This window comes from Falco punctatus (genome assembly GCF_963210335.1).
Source record: "Falco punctatus genome assembly, chromosome: 15".
Classification (NCBI taxonomy): Eukaryota; Metazoa; Chordata; class Aves; order Falconiformes; family Falconidae; genus Falco; species Falco punctatus.
In genome coordinates, this window is record NC_137595.1 from 1,822,737 (window position 1) to 1,839,908 (window position 17,172).

A 17,172-nucleotide genomic window follows, 5' to 3' on the forward strand; every position below is an offset into this window, starting at 1 on the left:
TCTGGAAAGTCTTTACAGCTAGTGCAAAGTATGTCGAGTGTGCTTGTGCAATGGGACGCAGCTGAAAGGCAAAGCATCTCCCCATCCTTTGGGGAGTAGTTGATACGCACCTGCTGCAGCCACCACCACTGATGCAAGAAGACCAGTCCCCCTCATCGGGCTCAGAGCTGCTCAGCGTTTGGCTTCCCAACTCCCTGCTGCTCTCTGCAGTCAGGGATATGTGCAGAGAACAGTGTTGTTATCGCTATTTCCTGGGGAAGTAGTACAGAATTGGTGTACCTAGATAACCAGGTGCCCTCTGCCTCCATAACGCCCAGGCTGGAGCAAGCATCTGTCACCCCACGGTAAGGCTATGACATTAGGCAAGTGGCTTTATCTGCTGTTCTGCTAAGCCTTTCATTCCTCCTGTCCTTTGGAGACCTCTCACATGAAAGCTGGGGGGGAGCAGGAGCATCGCTCTTCAACAGACCACTCCAGAGACTGGGGAGCCAGTCTGGAGGCTCAAAGTGGCAGGAAGCATGGGATGCCCTGGGATTTGCAGGAGCAAATCTCTTCCCGTTCATGCTGTGAGGTTCACTCTGCCTTCAGCACGGTCCCTGAAAAGCCTCTCGGTATTTGCAGGGCACCTTGGAGGGCTCGGTCCACGCCCGGCTTGCTCTGCAAAGGGAGTTCACAGCCTTGGGATGCAAATGCCCAGGGATTCTCCAAAGTCCCTGATCAAAATCAGGGACTTTACAGCTGAGTTCATGGGCTGTGCCCACTGTGCGGACCCGTGCCCAGCAATTCGGGGTGCAGGGAGGAGCGGGCCGGGGTTCCCCGGGCAAGGCGGCGCCGGAGCGGGGGCTGCACCAGGGGCAGGAGCAGTTGCGTGGAGCCGTTCCTCCCTCACCGCCTTCCGCTTTTGGGGCTCCGCGCTTGGCCGCCGAGGGGAGGCAAGGGATGCTGGAGGCGAAGGTTCATCCAGAGGTCGGTGTTTCCCTGGCCAGAGCCTGCAGAATTTCACATCTGCACAGATGTGCTATCCTCACCGCACCTCCGAAAACAATGGCAGGCTGTGCACCCACAGCTGCCGCTGGAGCCCGGGGCTGCTGCGGTGAGCGGGGAGGGTGCCAGCCTGGGACACCAGCCCTGGCCTCTGGCCCGAGCCTGCCTGGCTGTCACCCCCACCCGGTGTGCCGTGGCTGGTGACGCTGGTCTGGCTCCAGACTGAACCACATCCCGGGGGTGACAAAGTGTTCCCTGCCACACCAGCTGCCAGCAGGGCAAGGGGCTACAGCAGCAGAAACCTGGCTGTGTCATCTTCTGGGTGTATACGTGTATATACATTTTGTATATACGTATATGAATTATATATATTATATATATATTATATATATGTTTATATATGTCTGGCAGGAAAAATAGATGACATATATACGTATATATACAATTTATTTATTTTTCCTGCCAGACACATCTAGGACTAGAGCTGAAACTACAGAAAAACACGTCCTGAGGCAGCCATGCAGCAGCCTGGAGGTGCTCCTTCAGATGTGAAGGAAATCGGCCACAGTGAGCCAAAAACCCCAAAAGCATGTGTTTTGCAGAACGCCCCATGAAGCATGCAAGGAGCATGTCCCCGCGGAGTGTGTCAGCATTAGGCGGCACAGGGACATGGAAATCTCACTGCAAAAAAACCCACGTGGGTGGGGTGCAGCTCTGGGCACCCGGATGCCACTTGGAGCTGCCGCAGGGAAAGTCCCCACCTGGTTCCTGCCTTGGGCGAGGAGGTGACCCAGCAGCTGTCCTGCAGCCTGGCAGGGACACTGGGATGTGGCAGCGAGGAGCTCAGCCCCTGCAGCACAGCGGACGCCTGGGGAGGAAGACGAGGAGGAGCAGGGGAATGCCAGGTTTGCACATCCCGCTGGGAATGGGTGGTAAACCCTGGGGAGCCATTGCTTCACCAAGAAGGAGCAGGTGCAGCAGGAGAGTCCCCTCGGCTGGGCTCGTGGCAGTGCCGGGAGGGGAATTTGCTCTGTCTTCGGGCAGCGAGCTCACCTGCAGCCCCGGTGGTGCTGGCAGCCCCACGGTCATCCCCAGCGGCTGCAGCAGCAGCTCCGTCCCCAGCGCAGGGTGGCCGGGGAGCCCTCGCCGGCTGCTCCCACTGTACTGGCACTGGCTGCCCAGGGGAGCTGGCACAGGGCATGGTTTGGCCCTGGCATGGGGCAGGGGAAGCTGGAGAAAGAGCAGATCCACGCAAGGGAACTCCCCCAAAACCTCTTGGCGTTCCCAAGTACCACCTCTGCTGCCTGGCAGTTCGTTTGGGTGGCCGGTGCAGCCCATCACCTGAGTGCTGGTGCAGCCCTGCCTCCTCCCCATCCCGCCATGTGCCTTCCTTGTGGCTTTCTGCACTGTTTTTCCCCCTCTGTAATCTTATGTCTTTCTTTTCCCACTTCCGTAGCTACGAACACCCACATGCGTTATCTCCTTCCCCTGTCCCATCCTGAAGGCTATTTATACAGAGCCCAGCTTGCCGGAGAGTGCTGCAGGAGCGGAACAGGGCTGGCAGCACCCACAGCCCAACATGCTCTTGTTGGAACACCTGCTGGCTGGACGAGGCTGCTTGCTGCTCTGGCTGCTCCTGTCTGTGCTCAGAGCCCAGCCTAGCGAGGAGGCGAGGCCCAGGTCCATGCCATGCCAGCAGGTAGGGCTGCGTTCTGAGGAGCCTCCGGGCTGGGCTGGCCCCACCAGCATCACTGGGTCTAAGCGGGGCTGCAAGCATCCCTCTGCGCAGCACAGCGTGTGTCCCCTTTGCATGGCTCTCCCCTCCCTCCAGCTTCCATCTCTTTAACCTTCCCAGCCTTGTCTCTCCTTTCTCCAAACCGGTCTCCCACTAGCTGGTCCCCAGCACCTACCTGCTCCAACATCCCATGCAGGTGGCACCTTCTAGTGGTCCCTGCCACGGGGGTGTCAGCTCGAGATGCTTGCTCAGAGGCAGGATGGAGTGCAGGGTTCCGCAGGGATTCAGACAGCTGCCACGGATGTTAGCGAGGCAGTCAGGAGCCTGGATGCGCTGGTTTCTGTGTCGCACACACACACACGGCTCCATGTCGAGGCTCCCAACTCCAAACTGGCAGAGGTAACAAGTCTGGAGGGAGCAGGAAGGTGGAGCCCAAAAGGACGGTGCCTTTCCTGTGCCCAGACAGGACAGGGATGCTCTGGAGCAGTTCCTGGGCTGTCCCAGTGCTGGGTTTGCCCCACCAGCCTGATGCACCTCTAGTGCTTACACTAGCTTTTTGCCCATCTTCCTTGCTGGGACGCATGGGAGGACAGCCTGTGGGGCCAGAGGCTGAGCCTTCTCCTTGCACCGTCAGAAACAACTCCACAGTGTCTTGGAAAGCCCAGCTTAACCCTGGGGACGAGCTTCCTGTCTCTGAGCAGTGGCTTTAGGTGGTCTGGCCTCTTTCCATCCCAGGCTTGGGAAAGGGGAGCAATGCTCCCTTCCGCATTGCTCCTGACCCTCTTGGACAGCAGCTGGCATGGCTAGAGCTGTGGTTTGTAGACCCTCTTGTGCTGACAGCTTCTCCTGTCTCTCTGTAGAGCCCCATGAAGGTGTCTTGCAAAGGAGTTGGCCTGCGCAAGTTTCCAAAGGAGTTTGGCCAAGGAGTTAAGTACCTTGAGCTCTCCAACAACTTCATTCAAAACCTTTCGGGCAGCTACCTGCCAGGGTTTGGGCAGCTTGAGTACCTGGACATGTGCTTCAACCAGCTGGAAGCCGTGTCAGCCACGACCCTAGCTCAGCTGTCCCAGCTGCGCTCCCTCCTCCTGGGATCGAACCACCTGGACCGCAATTACCATGCTAACGGGCGAGCCTTTCGACTGCTCAGGAGTATAGAGGTCCTGGACCTGTCAGCAAATAACCTGGAGAGCCACATGGCAGGCTGGTACATCAGCAACCTCACCAGGCTGAGGATGCTGGATCTCTCCAGGAACAAGATGACCAGGCTGCCAGTGGGGATCTTCTGGAGCACGCCACAGCTGCGCGAGCTAAATCTCAGCAACAACTACATCATGGAAATCGAGGAGGGAGCTTTTGAGGCTCTGGAATTGCTGGAGGTGGTGAACTTGGCTTTGAATTCCCTCCACTGTATCTCTGGCTTCAGCCTCACACAGCTGCGAGTTTTAAATCTCAGCCACAATGCCCTGGAGCTCTTCATCTCGGAGGAGGGAGCGGAGCCCTACCTGCTTCAAGTGCTTGACTTGAGCCATAACAGACTCCTCTATTTTCCAGAGCTCCCCAAAGCCCATTATCTCACACACTTAAACCTCTCCAACAACCTTATTGCTTCCCTGCTCCCAGGCTCACGCCATCCGGAGGAGTTTGTACCGCGCTACACGGAGATGGCGAGGTTTAATAGGACCTTGCATACCGCAGCTGGTCTGACACATGTAGCTGACTTGGATCTCAGCAATAACCGGCTGCAGCTGTTCCCATTTACCTTCTTCCACAGCCTGGGCTCTCTGCACAGCCTCAGCCTGGCTATGAACTGTCTCCAGGATGTAGCCAGGGAGCCGCTCACCGGTGGCACAGAGCCCAGTGACCGCTCGCCCACACCGCTGGAGCATGCCACCCTCTCTGTGCACTCACTGGACCTCCACAGCAATGCCATCTGCGTGCTGCCGCGCTGGTTTTTTGATTATCTGCCTCAGCTGGAAACAATCGATCTGGGCTCCAACAGCCTCCAGCCTTGTGAGAGCCCGGGGAGTGATCGGGGAGGGAATTCGGGAGAGGGCTCTCCCGTGCCAGCCCCAGGAGGCACCTGCACCCCCTTCTACAATGTCCCTCACTTGAAGCATCTGAGCCTTTGCAAGAACAACATCGCCAGGCTGCAGCCCTACGCCTTCAACCGGACGTCACTGCTCTCCCTAGACCTGTCCGGGAACAAGGACTTGGTCATGCCTAAGGAAGCCCTGGGGGGGTTGGAGTTCTCCCTGCAGAAACTCTCTCTGAGGGGTAACCAGATGGACAACAGCAAGGCAGAGTTCCCCTGCCTGGACACACTCAAAGTTTTGGACCTCTCAGGCAACAATTTGAGCCTTTTGCCCACAGGTCTTTTCTGCTGCCCGCTGGAAAGCCTGAACATCCGCAATAACAACCTGCTGACGTTGGAAAAGCCAGCGCTCGTCAGCTGGTCCCACAGCCTGAAGGACGTGTCCGTCGCTGGAAACCCCTTCAGCTGTTGCTCGCTGGCCTGGCTGGACACGCTGCGGGCCGCTGGTGTGGGTGTGCGGGACCTGGACGAAGCCCTCTGTGCCTACCGGGACCAGAGCAGGAACTTCTCAGCCAAGATAACCAGCAGTCCTCGGTGGCTTTGCCCACCTCCCAAGGACACCACCTCGCTGGCTCCATTCGTGGTTGTGATGAGCCTTTTCTTTCTCAGCTTCGGGGCTTGCTGCCTCCTGAAGAAAGGGCAGAAGGTGCCGGAGTGTGCGGGACTCCAGAGCAACAGGGTGGGGGTCTTCCCCCCCCCATCCCAAAATTGCAGAGCCAGCCCAGGTGAGGCCAGAAGATAGTGTCACCAAAGTGTAGCCCAACCCTGGGGAGCAGGAACTGTAGCAATCGCTCAGAACTCTAATTATTATTAATAATATTAATATTATTGTATTTTAGGTCTCCTCCCCTCACCAGCATCCTGCGTGTTTTGCAAACCAAATAAAGGGAGTGTGGTTGGTGCTGAGCTCCGGGCTGGGCAGAGGTGGTCTCTGGGCCACCTCTCCTTCTCCAGAAGGATGGTACCCCCATCTGCTCTGTTCCCTACAAGATGTTAAATGTGCTATAAGCACTCGGGGGTGGGTTTTCTGCCCTGCCATCACACGTTCTCATCACCCGGGGCAAGAAACCAAGGCTGGGGCTGGTTGAATTGATCTGCCCCACGCTGAACCCATCATGCTCTCCTTGTGGAAAGGGAATTGTCTCCACTGGTGCTACCTCAGCGTTTGTTTCACAGCTTTCCCAGCAGCCCCTCTCTGCCTTTTAAGCAGATGTAATTCCTTGCTAAGCGGCTGCTCCAGTTCCCAAAGCACTCGCCAGCCTGGTGGGGGGTGGGCAGTGGCAGGGAGCAGTGCCTGCTGGTGGCTGGAGAGGTGGTGGGTCACGGTGCCGGGATGAGGAGGGGGTTCTGCAGGATCCTACCCACCTCCTTTCTGCCCTTTCCTGGCAAGCTGTCATCTGACCAGAGCGGTGGAGTTGGCAGGGCTGAAAATGACCCCAGGCACTGCTGTGGAGGAGATCTGCCCTGGCCTCACCCACTGCGACAGCGAGAACGAGAGACGCAGTCCTGTGTGTCCCTGGCTGATGCTGGGTCACCGGCTCTTTGCGGTGGGTGCACAGCATTCCCACCTGCAGCGTCTGGACTCCCACATTGCTGGTGGCAGGGGCAGCTCGGTCTCCATCGCAGGGGTAAGTGCTGGCAGGGCCTTGGTCCTTGGTGCATCTGGCACCCTCTGAGCATCTACAGGGGGGCTAGGAGCCCAGCTAGGGAGGGCGGCAGGAGAGGGTGCTGAGCGGGACGGTGAGCTGCAGCAGTGATGCGGGATGGCTGTTGGCATGATGTGATGCTCCTGGTGCGCACAAACAGCCAGCTGTCTGTCCTGGCTGTGAGGTGTCCAGCAGAATGATGCTGCACCCCCCCAGGACAGCAGCCAGGTGCCTGACAAGCACCTGAAGGCTGGGGCTGGCTCTGGGGAAGGGTAAAAACACAGCTGTGACGAAACCTTTTATGTTTCACATCTCTTTGCTTCCACCTTGAAAGCCCCCAGCTGGCCCAGGCCACCTACTTGTCCACACCTGTTGGGCTAGAGGCTGAGAGCAAAAGGGCTTGGAAGTCACTTAAAATCCCAATTACTTAACTTTTTTTTTTCTTCCCCCTTTCAAGCTTATCGTGGTTTTATTATGAAGCAAAGGGCATTTTTGCTGTAAAACATATGCCTTCCCCATGCTGCCTGTATTGCTGCTGGGGCTGCAGCTTCCTGGCCTTTGATGGGCATCCAGCTCCCGAGGGACCCCCAGTGCCTTTGATGGCCCCAGTTTCCATTCCCGCCTCAGTTTCCCTTTGATCTGGCACTCTGCGCCTTGTCACCACGAGCAATCAGCCATGCTGGTGCCTGGGGCATCACGGGGGAGCCTGGCGCTGTGTGTCACCACCCTGCAGAGTCCTTAGGGATGGGCAGGCAGCCATTGCCGCTGGTAAAAACCCAGCCTCCTGCTCAAGGGTGGCTTTTTGCTATATCTCCGCTTCCACACACACTCTTCCCCTTTTTGCTCCTCCTCCTGTGTCCCTCTGGTTTGCCAAAATCCCAGTGCATGCCGGCCACCCTCCCACCACTACTGCAAGCCCTCGTCCTCTGTCATGCTGGTGCTCCCTGGCTCCATCCCCTGCTCCAGCGCAGGTCCCAGCCGATGTCCCTAAGGAAACACAGCCAGCTGGGCTGGGGCATGGAGTGCAGCGTGCCAGGAGCTGTGTGCCCACTTTGGTCCCTTCTGCGCTTATCCTCAGCAGGGTGCCCTGGTCTCGGGTGGCACCTGAGCTCCCTGGGCAGGGACGTGATTTCCCGCATGCCTATGAAGCACCACAACAGCAGGTGGGTAAATCCAGCTTCGGTGAGTCCCTAAAGCTGTGCCAGCCCCCTTCCCCAGCCCAGGTGCTTGGTGACATTACAGGGACACTCTTCGGGGCCACCCAGCCAGAGCCCAAAATGCTGCTGTTGCCTTGGGTGGGTGTTTCTGGTACATTTTGAGTGGCCTCTGTTCCTCATTTAAACCCCCTCCCAGGCTGTACTTTCCACGCATGTCGCAGTAAGATGTCCTGCCCTTTGTGCTCCCCCTTCCCCAGCTTCCACCAGCATCCTCCTCGCACTGGGCTTGCGGAGGGCTGGAGCCAGGTGACAGGCAGGGACACTGCGTACTGCTGGGTGCTTGGGGACGCTGTGTGCCTGGGTGCTCGGTCAGTCAGTGCCAGGCGCTGGCCCCAGCTTCCCCAGTGCTCCCGAGCCGTGTTTATCCAGTGCTGCTGACGCAGGCTGTGTCACGTCCTCACGGGCCAGCAGCAGCTGGTGGCTGACCTGTGCGGAGATGGTGGCACTTGGGGACAGCGGGCTGCTGGTGCCTACGTTTTCTCCAGGGATTAGAGCATCTGCTAAAGAATGTACTAAAATTAGGAGAAAGGGTCCTGTTACTGGTTTTGCCCTGCAGGGAAGGCTCCCAAAAACACATAAAGCTTAAGGTAAGAGGGGTGGAGGAGAGAAGCTGGCCTTGCCAAGGGACAGGGAGCCTGCCGGAGCCCGGCGGAGAGGGGGGTAAGCTTTAAAAAAGACAAGAAAGCCTGGAGAACCCCCGAGGTCCAAGAAGGGTAGCTAAGGCAGGGAAACTGAGCCAGGGAAATGGCATGTCAACTTATCATCTTTATTGGTGTTCATGCGCTTTCCCGATTCAAAGAAAAACAGGATTCCAGGCTGTGGTCTCGTGGGTACTGCAAGAGCTGAACCTGCCCCAGCGCGAGGGCAATGCCCCCTTCCCCCAGTGACTGGACAAGTGACGTGCCAGGAGCAGGACACGAGGTGAGCCCCCGGGGCTTGGGCTGGCACAGGGGATGGTGAGGTGTGACCGGGCTGGCCGGACCTGCCCCTTGCGATCCGCACCGGTGTCAGCAGGAACCAGCACGACTCACCCATGAGGTGAGAGGGACCCGGCGGCCACACTGGCTGGTGTTCACAGGAGGGGTATGTTCTGGGTTCTTCATTGCTCCTCCACCTGAGCTTCCCACAGTTCAGGGGAAGCGGTCCCCTCCAGGGACCTCAAGCTTTTTCTAGATCAAAAATGAGAATAAAAGATCTGTAGAATATTGAAGTTTAAACAAATAAAGTGACAATGCCAAAAGTGTTGCATTTTTCATGTTAAGCTGTAAAGTAGTAGGAGTAGAATTTTGTTCTTAAAAAAAAGCAGTGGTGGTTAACATATTGTGACCATTTACAAATTTTCTAGAACACTAGTTGAGAAATCCAGCAAAACTCATTCTTTCCAGTGGAAAGCCTTCACATTTCACTGGATCTGCATTTTCAAAGAAAAATAGATTTTATCAAAAATTTCCAACTAGCTGTTCTGCTAACTCATGCGGAAATTACCTCGTCTGCAACTAACTTGCAATTAAAGCACACTTCCCTCCCCCCCCCCCCCCCCCCCCTTTTTCCCTTTTTCTCCATGGAGATGAGAGCCAGAGCTTCCCCTGCTTCAAGAGGTGAAGAATTTCCTGGTTGCTGGCTGGCTGATACCAGTTCCCTGCCTGGCAGAGCAGGGAGAGTACTCCTCATCCTCATGTTCGGACGGAGCACAGGTCAGCCTAAATGTCCCCAGCTCTGGGACAAGACAATGCAACATAATGTCCTTTAGGCTATTGCAAGGCATGAAACCGCTGCAGCAGAGAATGCCGTTTTCCTCCCTCTGCCCAGCAGCTCCTGCCCGGGGTTTCACCTGATGAAAGAGCTCGGGTACATCCACTTCCATGCAGACAGCAGCAGAATGGCTGCTGGAGGCATCACGAAGGTATCGCATCTTTTATTTTTTGCTGATGTTGCTGCAACGTGTTCCCAAATGCAGCTGATCTCATAAACCAGTGTCCTCTTACCATAGCCTGGCTCCCTGCGGCAGGATGCCTTTTACGTGCTCTCAGCTAACGCAGCTTTGCTCTGTGGCTTTGGGATGGGACAGTAGGCTGGTGGCAGTGGCTCATCCCCATGTGTCACCTCCAGGACATGAGCCCATGTGTTCCTCCCATTCGTTGGGCTGTGCCGCCACTGCTTTCCATTATCACTCACTGTCACAGCCTCTTCTGCGTGACTCAACAAAACTCCCCTGGCAGCTATTTCTAGCCTAGTTAGTGAGGTCGGGCGTGTTATTCATGACACTTTCTTCCTCTCTGGTGGGGCTCCAGCCAGGCTGGGACCTGCCACTGGCTCTCCAGCACACAGACCTTCAGCCAGAGGAGACTCTGGCAGGGGGCAGATGGGGAACGCAGCCCCCAGCACCTCCTCTGCCTTGCAAAGTCCTGTACTGCCTTCTGCAGCATCCTTGCCTGGGTTGTCCTGAGGTTTGTGGGGGGAGCGCAGATGCTGACACATGTTCTGCAGCTGGATCCCCCAACCCAGCTGTCCCCAGGCCCTGGGGACAGGATGTGCTGCAGAGCTTGCTCTGAGCTGCCTTGGTGTGTGCTGCCCGCAATGGGTCTCTGCCACATTAGCACACGAGGTGTCACCAGGTGCTCTGTCTCCTTACAGTTGGAACCCCCAGGCAGGTGCAGCCCCACGGTCCCTGGTCGCAGCTTTGGGGCACTGGAAGGCCACGGGGCCAGATGAAGCATCGTGTGTAAGCGGTTCTGGAGGAGATAGGCTGGCAGGAGCTGGTCCCCACCACCCCAGCCTGCTTCTCAGTATCCATCCTGTGGTGAGGTCACAGACTCCACACTACATCAGAAAGAGGAAGGAGGATGGTTTCGCTAAAGGAAAGCAGCTCTCTGCAGCAAGACAGTCTCCTACCACCCAGGGAGACCCTCACCAGCATCCCCAGCCTCCGGAGGGGATGGGATGCTCCCTGGCACCCCCCTGCAGCAGGGATCTCGTCCACAACCTGTGGGATGTGGCAAGAGCTGGCCAGGGAGCACAACCTGTCTCCTCGCCAAGACGTCAGTGCTACATGACAGTGTGCCATCACCACCTGCGTCACCACAACCTGGTGCTGTCATCATAACCAGGTGCTTTCACAGCCTCCCAGGCCAAAGGATGTGGCTCTTCATGCGGTTGCCCGGTAGGTGAGCGTGGGCTGGGGAGCTTGAGGGGAGTCACCAGGGGCTTGAGGGGACGTGGGGCACTTTGATGGCAGGGGAGCTCTTGGAAGGTCCTCATACAAAGCTGCCTCTCCTGAGCCTGGAAGACAAAAGCCATTGCAAGCTGGGATGGTGCATGGGGAGGGGTCCCCATGTGCTTACGCAGGTCACAAACCATTCATGGGCATTTGCTTTGGCCCCTGTCCAAGTCCCAGGGGTGGAGGACATGAACCTTTGGCCATCCAGGACAACTATTTGATGTTCTTCCACTAATTAGCTTAATCCCAGAAGCAAGCTCTGTGCGCAGGCAAGCCCCGACCCAGCAACAGGTCTTCTCCTTGCCCACCTGTGAGCTCCTCCTTGAGCCTTCCCCTCCTGGCTGTGCCCCCAAGGCAGCCAGCACCAAGCAGGCAGGTGCGGGGGTGACATTTTCCAATGTTCCTCCCTGCTCCCCACTGGTCTTTCCCTCTGCTTAGCACCTGCAGGTGAAGCCCCAGCACTTTCTCCCCACAGTGGCTCTCCATCACGAGCAGGCTGGGGAAGGGAAGCCTTTCTCCCGGGCTGGGAATCCCCTCCTGCTCTCCTCCTTCCCCAAGAGAGAGACATGGAAGGGGAAGGAGTATTTTTAGCACTTACCCTAGAGTTGTTCCACAGATGGAGCTAAGAGGAGGAATTGACATCAAACGTAGGACTACTTTTGCTTTAAAAGGAAGCCTTTTTTGCGTGTGTCCTACTACTTAGTCATTGCAAAAATTTTCTGTGAAGAGGGGTTGGTAAAAATCACCTTTCATCAGAGGCAGCAGGCTTGAGCAGGAGGCTGACATCAGAAATCACTGGACACCGTTCCCTACGCTGGCACTGGCTTGCCATGCCCTGGCCCCGCTCCCACAGGGACCTTGCATCCCAAGGAATGGGAGAGGGTGGTGCGTAGCCTCTCCGGTCACAGCTCCCAGCACCTGCAAGATGCCTCCACCTGCCAGACCGCCCTCGCACACCTCCTCTCTGCATTCCTGCTCTCCGGCAGCTTTTCCTGACCCTTGTCCACAGCTTCCCCTGAACCCCTTGGAACCCAGATGCTCTTGCTTTCCCATCTGCCATCCAACCCCAGTATGAACTGGCTGTGACAACCCATCTGAGGTCCTCCAGGTCCCAGAATAAGACGCCATCCACATCTTGAGGAGCTTTCCTGAAAGCAATATGGTTAGTAGGGGGGAAAGTGCCTGTGAGACTTGCCAGCACCAACGCGGCAGGCAGGAGCACGGTGAAAGCAGGTTCTCCAGGGACCCGAAGGGGTGGTGGTGGCCCTTAAAAGCAAAACCACTGGCCAGAAGGTGGCAACATCCCCTCTCCTTTCTGGGCCTCACACTGCACAGAGCAGAGACCCGGTCAGCCCCTTGTGCAAGGGATGGGTCCATTCTGGTCTGGAAGCTCTAAGCGCACTCAGACCAGCCTTTGGACCGAGCAGCTTGGGCAATGGCAGGGCAACGCTCCACGTCCCACCCGGGTGGTCGGGCATCCCTGCTGTCCGTCTCCTGAAGCTCAGCCTGTACCAGCCGCAGTGGGTGCTGGGGCTGTGCGTGCCACTGCACCATGGCCAGCAGGGAAGAGGGTGTTCCACGGTGGGGGGCTCTGGGGAGGACCAGGGCCAGGAACCAGTGTATGCTGGGGCCACCCAGCTGGAAAGCAGCTTTGCCTAGGTAGCAAGCCCAGACCTTCCTCCCCCTCCACCTGCACAGAGGTGGGCTTGCACTTTGCCCACCTTTGTGTCTCAGGAGAGATTAGGGGACTGCTGACCCTCCTGACCCTCTTGTCTGAAATCCTCTGTTGCTGGGTCTAGTTGTGCTGATGGTCACTTTTTCTTGGGCCGTGTGGGCAGCTGATGAGATAACGTTAGAAATCACCCCAGAAGGATTAGCATCTCCGACAGAGCCTGCAGTCCCACCGAGACCTCCTCATCCCTCAGCAGAGATGTGGCGCTGGGACACTTTGGAGCAACAACCAGGAAAGCAGCTCGTTCTGGCAGGCTGGATGCAGGACACCTGCCACAGAGGAGTCCAGGGCACAGTGACTGTAACTGGGAAGGACTGGAAGCCACTGGAGGTCCTGCATCCTTCTGGCCGGAGTCTGAAGAAGGAGGTGTCTGGTTAGATGTGCCCAGTGCACGGGATTGTTTTTGCTTGGCAATTCCTGCCTTCGCTGCCCTCCCTCTGCCCACTGAGCACATGATGCCCAAAAAAGTACCCAGACACCTCCCAACACTGACAAAGGCAGCTTTTCCTGGTCAGAAAATTCCTAATCCCTTCAGAAGCTGTTCAGATTTCCCCGCAATGTCCCCCTCAGGGCCCAAGGCATTTCCCCATTCCCCAAGGCTGAAAGGGGAACTTACAGAGAATATTTCATAACATCAAAATCCTCAGGGTTAATTGAAAGGAGCGCTTAGGCTAGCACAAGGGAGAAGTGCGGACACCGTATCTGATTTTGTGTCGAGGTAAGAGAAGGATCTGCAAAAGCCATGATCGGGAAGGTGGGATGTCAAAGAAATACCAGGGACTTCCACAGCACAGTGAGTGCCAGCAGGACTCAACCGGCTCAAGGAAGGTGAGAGCTGAACTATGTCGCTGTGGTGAGACCAGTCTCACTTGGGTCTTTCACCAAAGACAATGAGTAACTTCACGGCGAAGGAGCCCAGCTTTACGCCAGGCCCTCGGGAGTCTCGCAGCACCAAGCTGCCAGTCACGTGGCAGAGCCCCAGGCACCCAAGGGTGCTGTCACCCCGTCCCACACCGCACCAGCATCTGGCCCCAACAGCAGGTGCTGCTTCGTGGGGCTTTTCTTCCTCCACCCTTGGGATCCTGTGATGTGTATAGGCAAAATCCACCATGCCAGGGACTTAACAAGGACTATCTCTTACGAGAGAGCCCTCGGTAGAAGCAGACCAGGTTCAGAGATCAGGTTTGTCTCTGCCACATGCCACCTGGGGTGGAGGCTGGAGAGAGTTTGATCTTACACAGGACGGCAGGACTCAGGTACCACTGGAGCAAAACAAACAGCGGCTTTCTTAAATAGCTGGGGTGCTGGAGGAGACTTTGGGCTGATGACGGAGCAGCTGAGTCAGGCTGAAGATACGGGGACTTGCAGATATCTGAGGAAATGGTCTCCTGTCCTACAGTGCTGGTCAGTTCTGGCCCTTAGGGGGTGCACTGAGGTTGTCTCAAAGCTCAGGGACTGGGGTGGGCAGTGGGTCTTTCCAGCAAACCATACGGGACGTGAGCTGAGCAGTGGTGAAACCCTTCACAGTCAGCTCTGCCTGGCTCTTTCTGTACAGCACGATGCAGCTCTAACCCTTTGCACGCACTTGTGCCTCAAACCCGTTTGTGGGTTTTGTCACGGGTACTCTGAGGCCAAGTGAGTTCTCCAAGAGAGAGTCATTTCATGGGGATCACTTAATGGTGACATAAAAAAGAGTAAATTGTATTCTGGAAACAGGCAGGGTGCTTGAACCGCGTCTGGGACCATAAGGAAGCCTAGGAAGTGGAAGATGCTCTAAGGGCTCCCCAGGGTGGATGCCCTGTAGATGGATGAAATCTGCCCAGATGCCTGCGCTCGGCCTCCCTGGGGAGCTCCCTGGGGAGCACAAACTGTGCTAGCTAGGGTCTGACTTGCCCTTACATCTTCCTTCGTGGGGCAGTATTCAGGGCTGGAGAGGGCAGCAGTCGGGCAGGACCTGCCCTGATGTCCCACAGGTGCTGGAGGACTCTGTTGTACTTGCTGCTTGGTCTGCAGTGGTTGGGAGCAGCACGTGCTATAGGACTGGGCATGCTCCTTGCTACCTTATCCCATAAAAACAGGCAGGCTCTTGTTATTCTAACCAGCTTTGCCCTCATTTTGGGGACTGAAACCAAAATGCAGGATTTAGTGTTTAGGGAATATAGACTTGGCTTATCCCTTGTCCTCTCCAACAGATACTCTGCGTTCTGCAGCCGGGAAAGCATTTCACACCCTGAAATACTCGGGTCAATTTTCTAAGTACCGACTGCAGTGAGAAAAGGCCCCTGTTGCCCCAGACCAGCGAGTCCCAGCCCAACAGTGCCAATGTTCAGCCAGTGGCATTGCAGCCAGTGGGACGTCCAGAGCTGGACAGGCTTCCTGCTGAAGCCACTCCAAAGCAGAAATCCGTGGATGGTGGTTGCTGGCCTCCACATGCCCCCTGCAGAGACATCCAAGCTGTGCGCCCCGACAAGCAGCTCAGCAAATTTGCTTTTATCCTGTACCTTTCCTCTTCCTGCTGAAAAATCATTCCTCAGCTGACAAGAGCTTGCTGTAACTTTGGAGCCTTTTGGTGTCAGCCCACAGGCATGAGGGAGAAGAAGATTAATGGGATCAGGGCCAGCCAATTCCAGGGACTGAACACAGCGTCTCTTTGCTTTTCTCTCTGCCCTTTAATTAAGCCCCTTGTAACTCTGCTTGGGATTTGGGAGTGACCTCGGTGCTTTCCCAGCAGGACCCTTCCTCATGGGCCATTGCTCTGGCACAATGCACCTTGTGGCCTTTTCATCCCACGGGAGTAGTGTGGGAAGGTCATCAATTCAAGCTGCGTGTCCTAGTTTTAGTGCACATGATAGCAAGTCAAAGGGAGGTCATGAGGGGCTGCTAACCAGCCACCCAGTTTTGTCCTTTAAAGGGAAAGCACCTGCCAGTGAGAAGGGAAGTTGCACAGCGAGGGAGAAAGTGAAAGCCCAAAGTAGAGGTCTTCAACTTGTGGCTGTTACCAAAAGAAGCTGGTGTCAGCTGGACTTGTCTCTCAAATGTCACCTCCCACAGTGGGAAAATATCAGCCTACCTGGTCCCTGAAGGTCTTCACAGCAGCAAGGCTGCACTTGTGCTTTTCTGCTCAGGGAGGGGAAAGATTCAGAAAAGCACACCTTGTGACAAGCATGTGCAAGCCATGGAAATGTCACACCAAACTCGCTCCTGTCCAGGCAGATGCCGTTTTCCTGACTGCATCATTTCGGTCAGCTGTAATCTGGTCCCTGCAATGACAAGGGCACTTCTGCAGGTGACACCCATGCCCAGTGCTGGCCCATGGACATGCACACATCAGCTTGCCCACAGCACTGGGCAAACTCCCCTTTGGGCTGTCTGTGAGACAGCCAGTGGACTTTAAGCTCCTTTTCTTGGCCTGGAGAGGCAAATTGCTGTGGAAGCTGGTTACGCTGCTTTCAGGAGCCTGGAATTAGCGGTACCCATCAAAGCATTAGTCCTGACGCAGAAAGCCCAGCAACAGAGGTAAAGCGAAGCCCTTTAGCTGCCCCTCCTGCCCCTATGCACTTTGGGGTACTGAAGGCAACAGACAGCCCAATGCCAACTACAGACTGGGGTTTGAAGTGCTGACAAGCTAAAGACAGCCCCACGCTGAGTTAGATCCTGCTCTGACCACATGTCTTCTAATGGGCGCGTTCAGTTTTAGGGCTGTTTCTCAAGTTTGCATGGGCAGGGCTGTAGAACAGGGTGCGGCAGAGGGAGTCCCTGCACTGCAGCCCAGCACCTTCCTGCAGCAGGGAGAAGTTGCTTTAACCCAATTGCTTTGGAATGAGCTTGTGGGCTACGTGCTGAGAGCCCTTCTACATGTCCCCTTTCTGCTCACCCTCTTCCTCCGCAGTTACGAAACCTGCTAGCAGATGCCAATGCCCCAGCTGAGGATGGGGCAGTAAAATGGTTTGTCTGTAAGAAAAGGGGCTGGGGCTGAAGCTGTGAAGTTGTGTCTAGGGGCAGGATTTCCTCACATTCAATCAGGTTCAGTCCCAGCACAGCCTTTGGCTGGGTCCTCTCCAGGCTGAAGACACCAGTGCCCACACCCTTGATTGACACATATACATCTGGAGTTTTGGTTATTGCAGCATCCTGGCTGTTCTCATGGGGCTCTGGAGACAAGAGGAGGCAGGCAGCTGAGACTTTCACTCTTTCTGGGTCAGAGAAATTGTGTTGCTCAAAGCTTCTTGCAAAGAAAATAAGAAAAAAGCCAGAAATTACTACCAGCCTATGTCAACCCCTTCTGTCCTTTACTAATGTCCCCCTCTCTTTCCGATTCCTGCCAGCCAGTTACAGGCATGTTTTTACATCCTGAGCAAAGACACATGTATCTGCTTTGTGATCCGACAGCTCTCCTGAAGATGCCAGAGGTGGAGAATGCCATGGCTCTGGTCTCTACGCCTTGCCAGGGCGTGAAGGGGTATGCAGCATCCAAGCACTTAGTGGGGTGACGTGCCAGACCTGATGCCCCGCAGCTCCCCACCCTTCAGCCGGTCATCTCTTCATCAGT

General features: G+C 56.1%; 1 protein-coding gene across 9 annotated transcripts; it reads left to right on the forward strand.

Moving 5' to 3' along the window:
• The first annotated feature begins 324 nt into the window (after positions 1–324).
• LOC308054079 (transforming growth factor beta activator LRRC32-like) lies at positions 325–17,172 on the forward strand. 9 transcript variants are annotated; one of them, XR_013923945.1, is made up of 4 exons: positions 2,545–2,683; positions 3,580–5,536; positions 5,651–6,439; positions 10,309–17,172. XR_013923945.1 is itself a non-coding variant. In XM_080366296.1 (3 exons), exons 2-3 carry the CDS (start codon positions 3,586–3,588, stop codon positions 5,806–5,808), a joined length of 2,109 nt encoding a protein of 702 aa, XP_080222422.1. In that variant the 5' UTR covers positions 325–344; positions 3,580–3,585; the 3' UTR covers positions 5,809–9,512. The 9 variants fall into 9 exon arrangements, 5 of the variants coding, with proteins under 5 accessions (XP_080222422.1, XP_080222421.1, XP_080222420.1 ...); XR_013923946.1 differs by lacking the exon at positions 10,309–17,172 and adding an exon at positions 8,474–9,512 and having other exon boundaries at positions 5,651–7,620; XR_013923947.1 differs by lacking the exon at positions 10,309–17,172 and adding an exon at positions 7,536–9,512.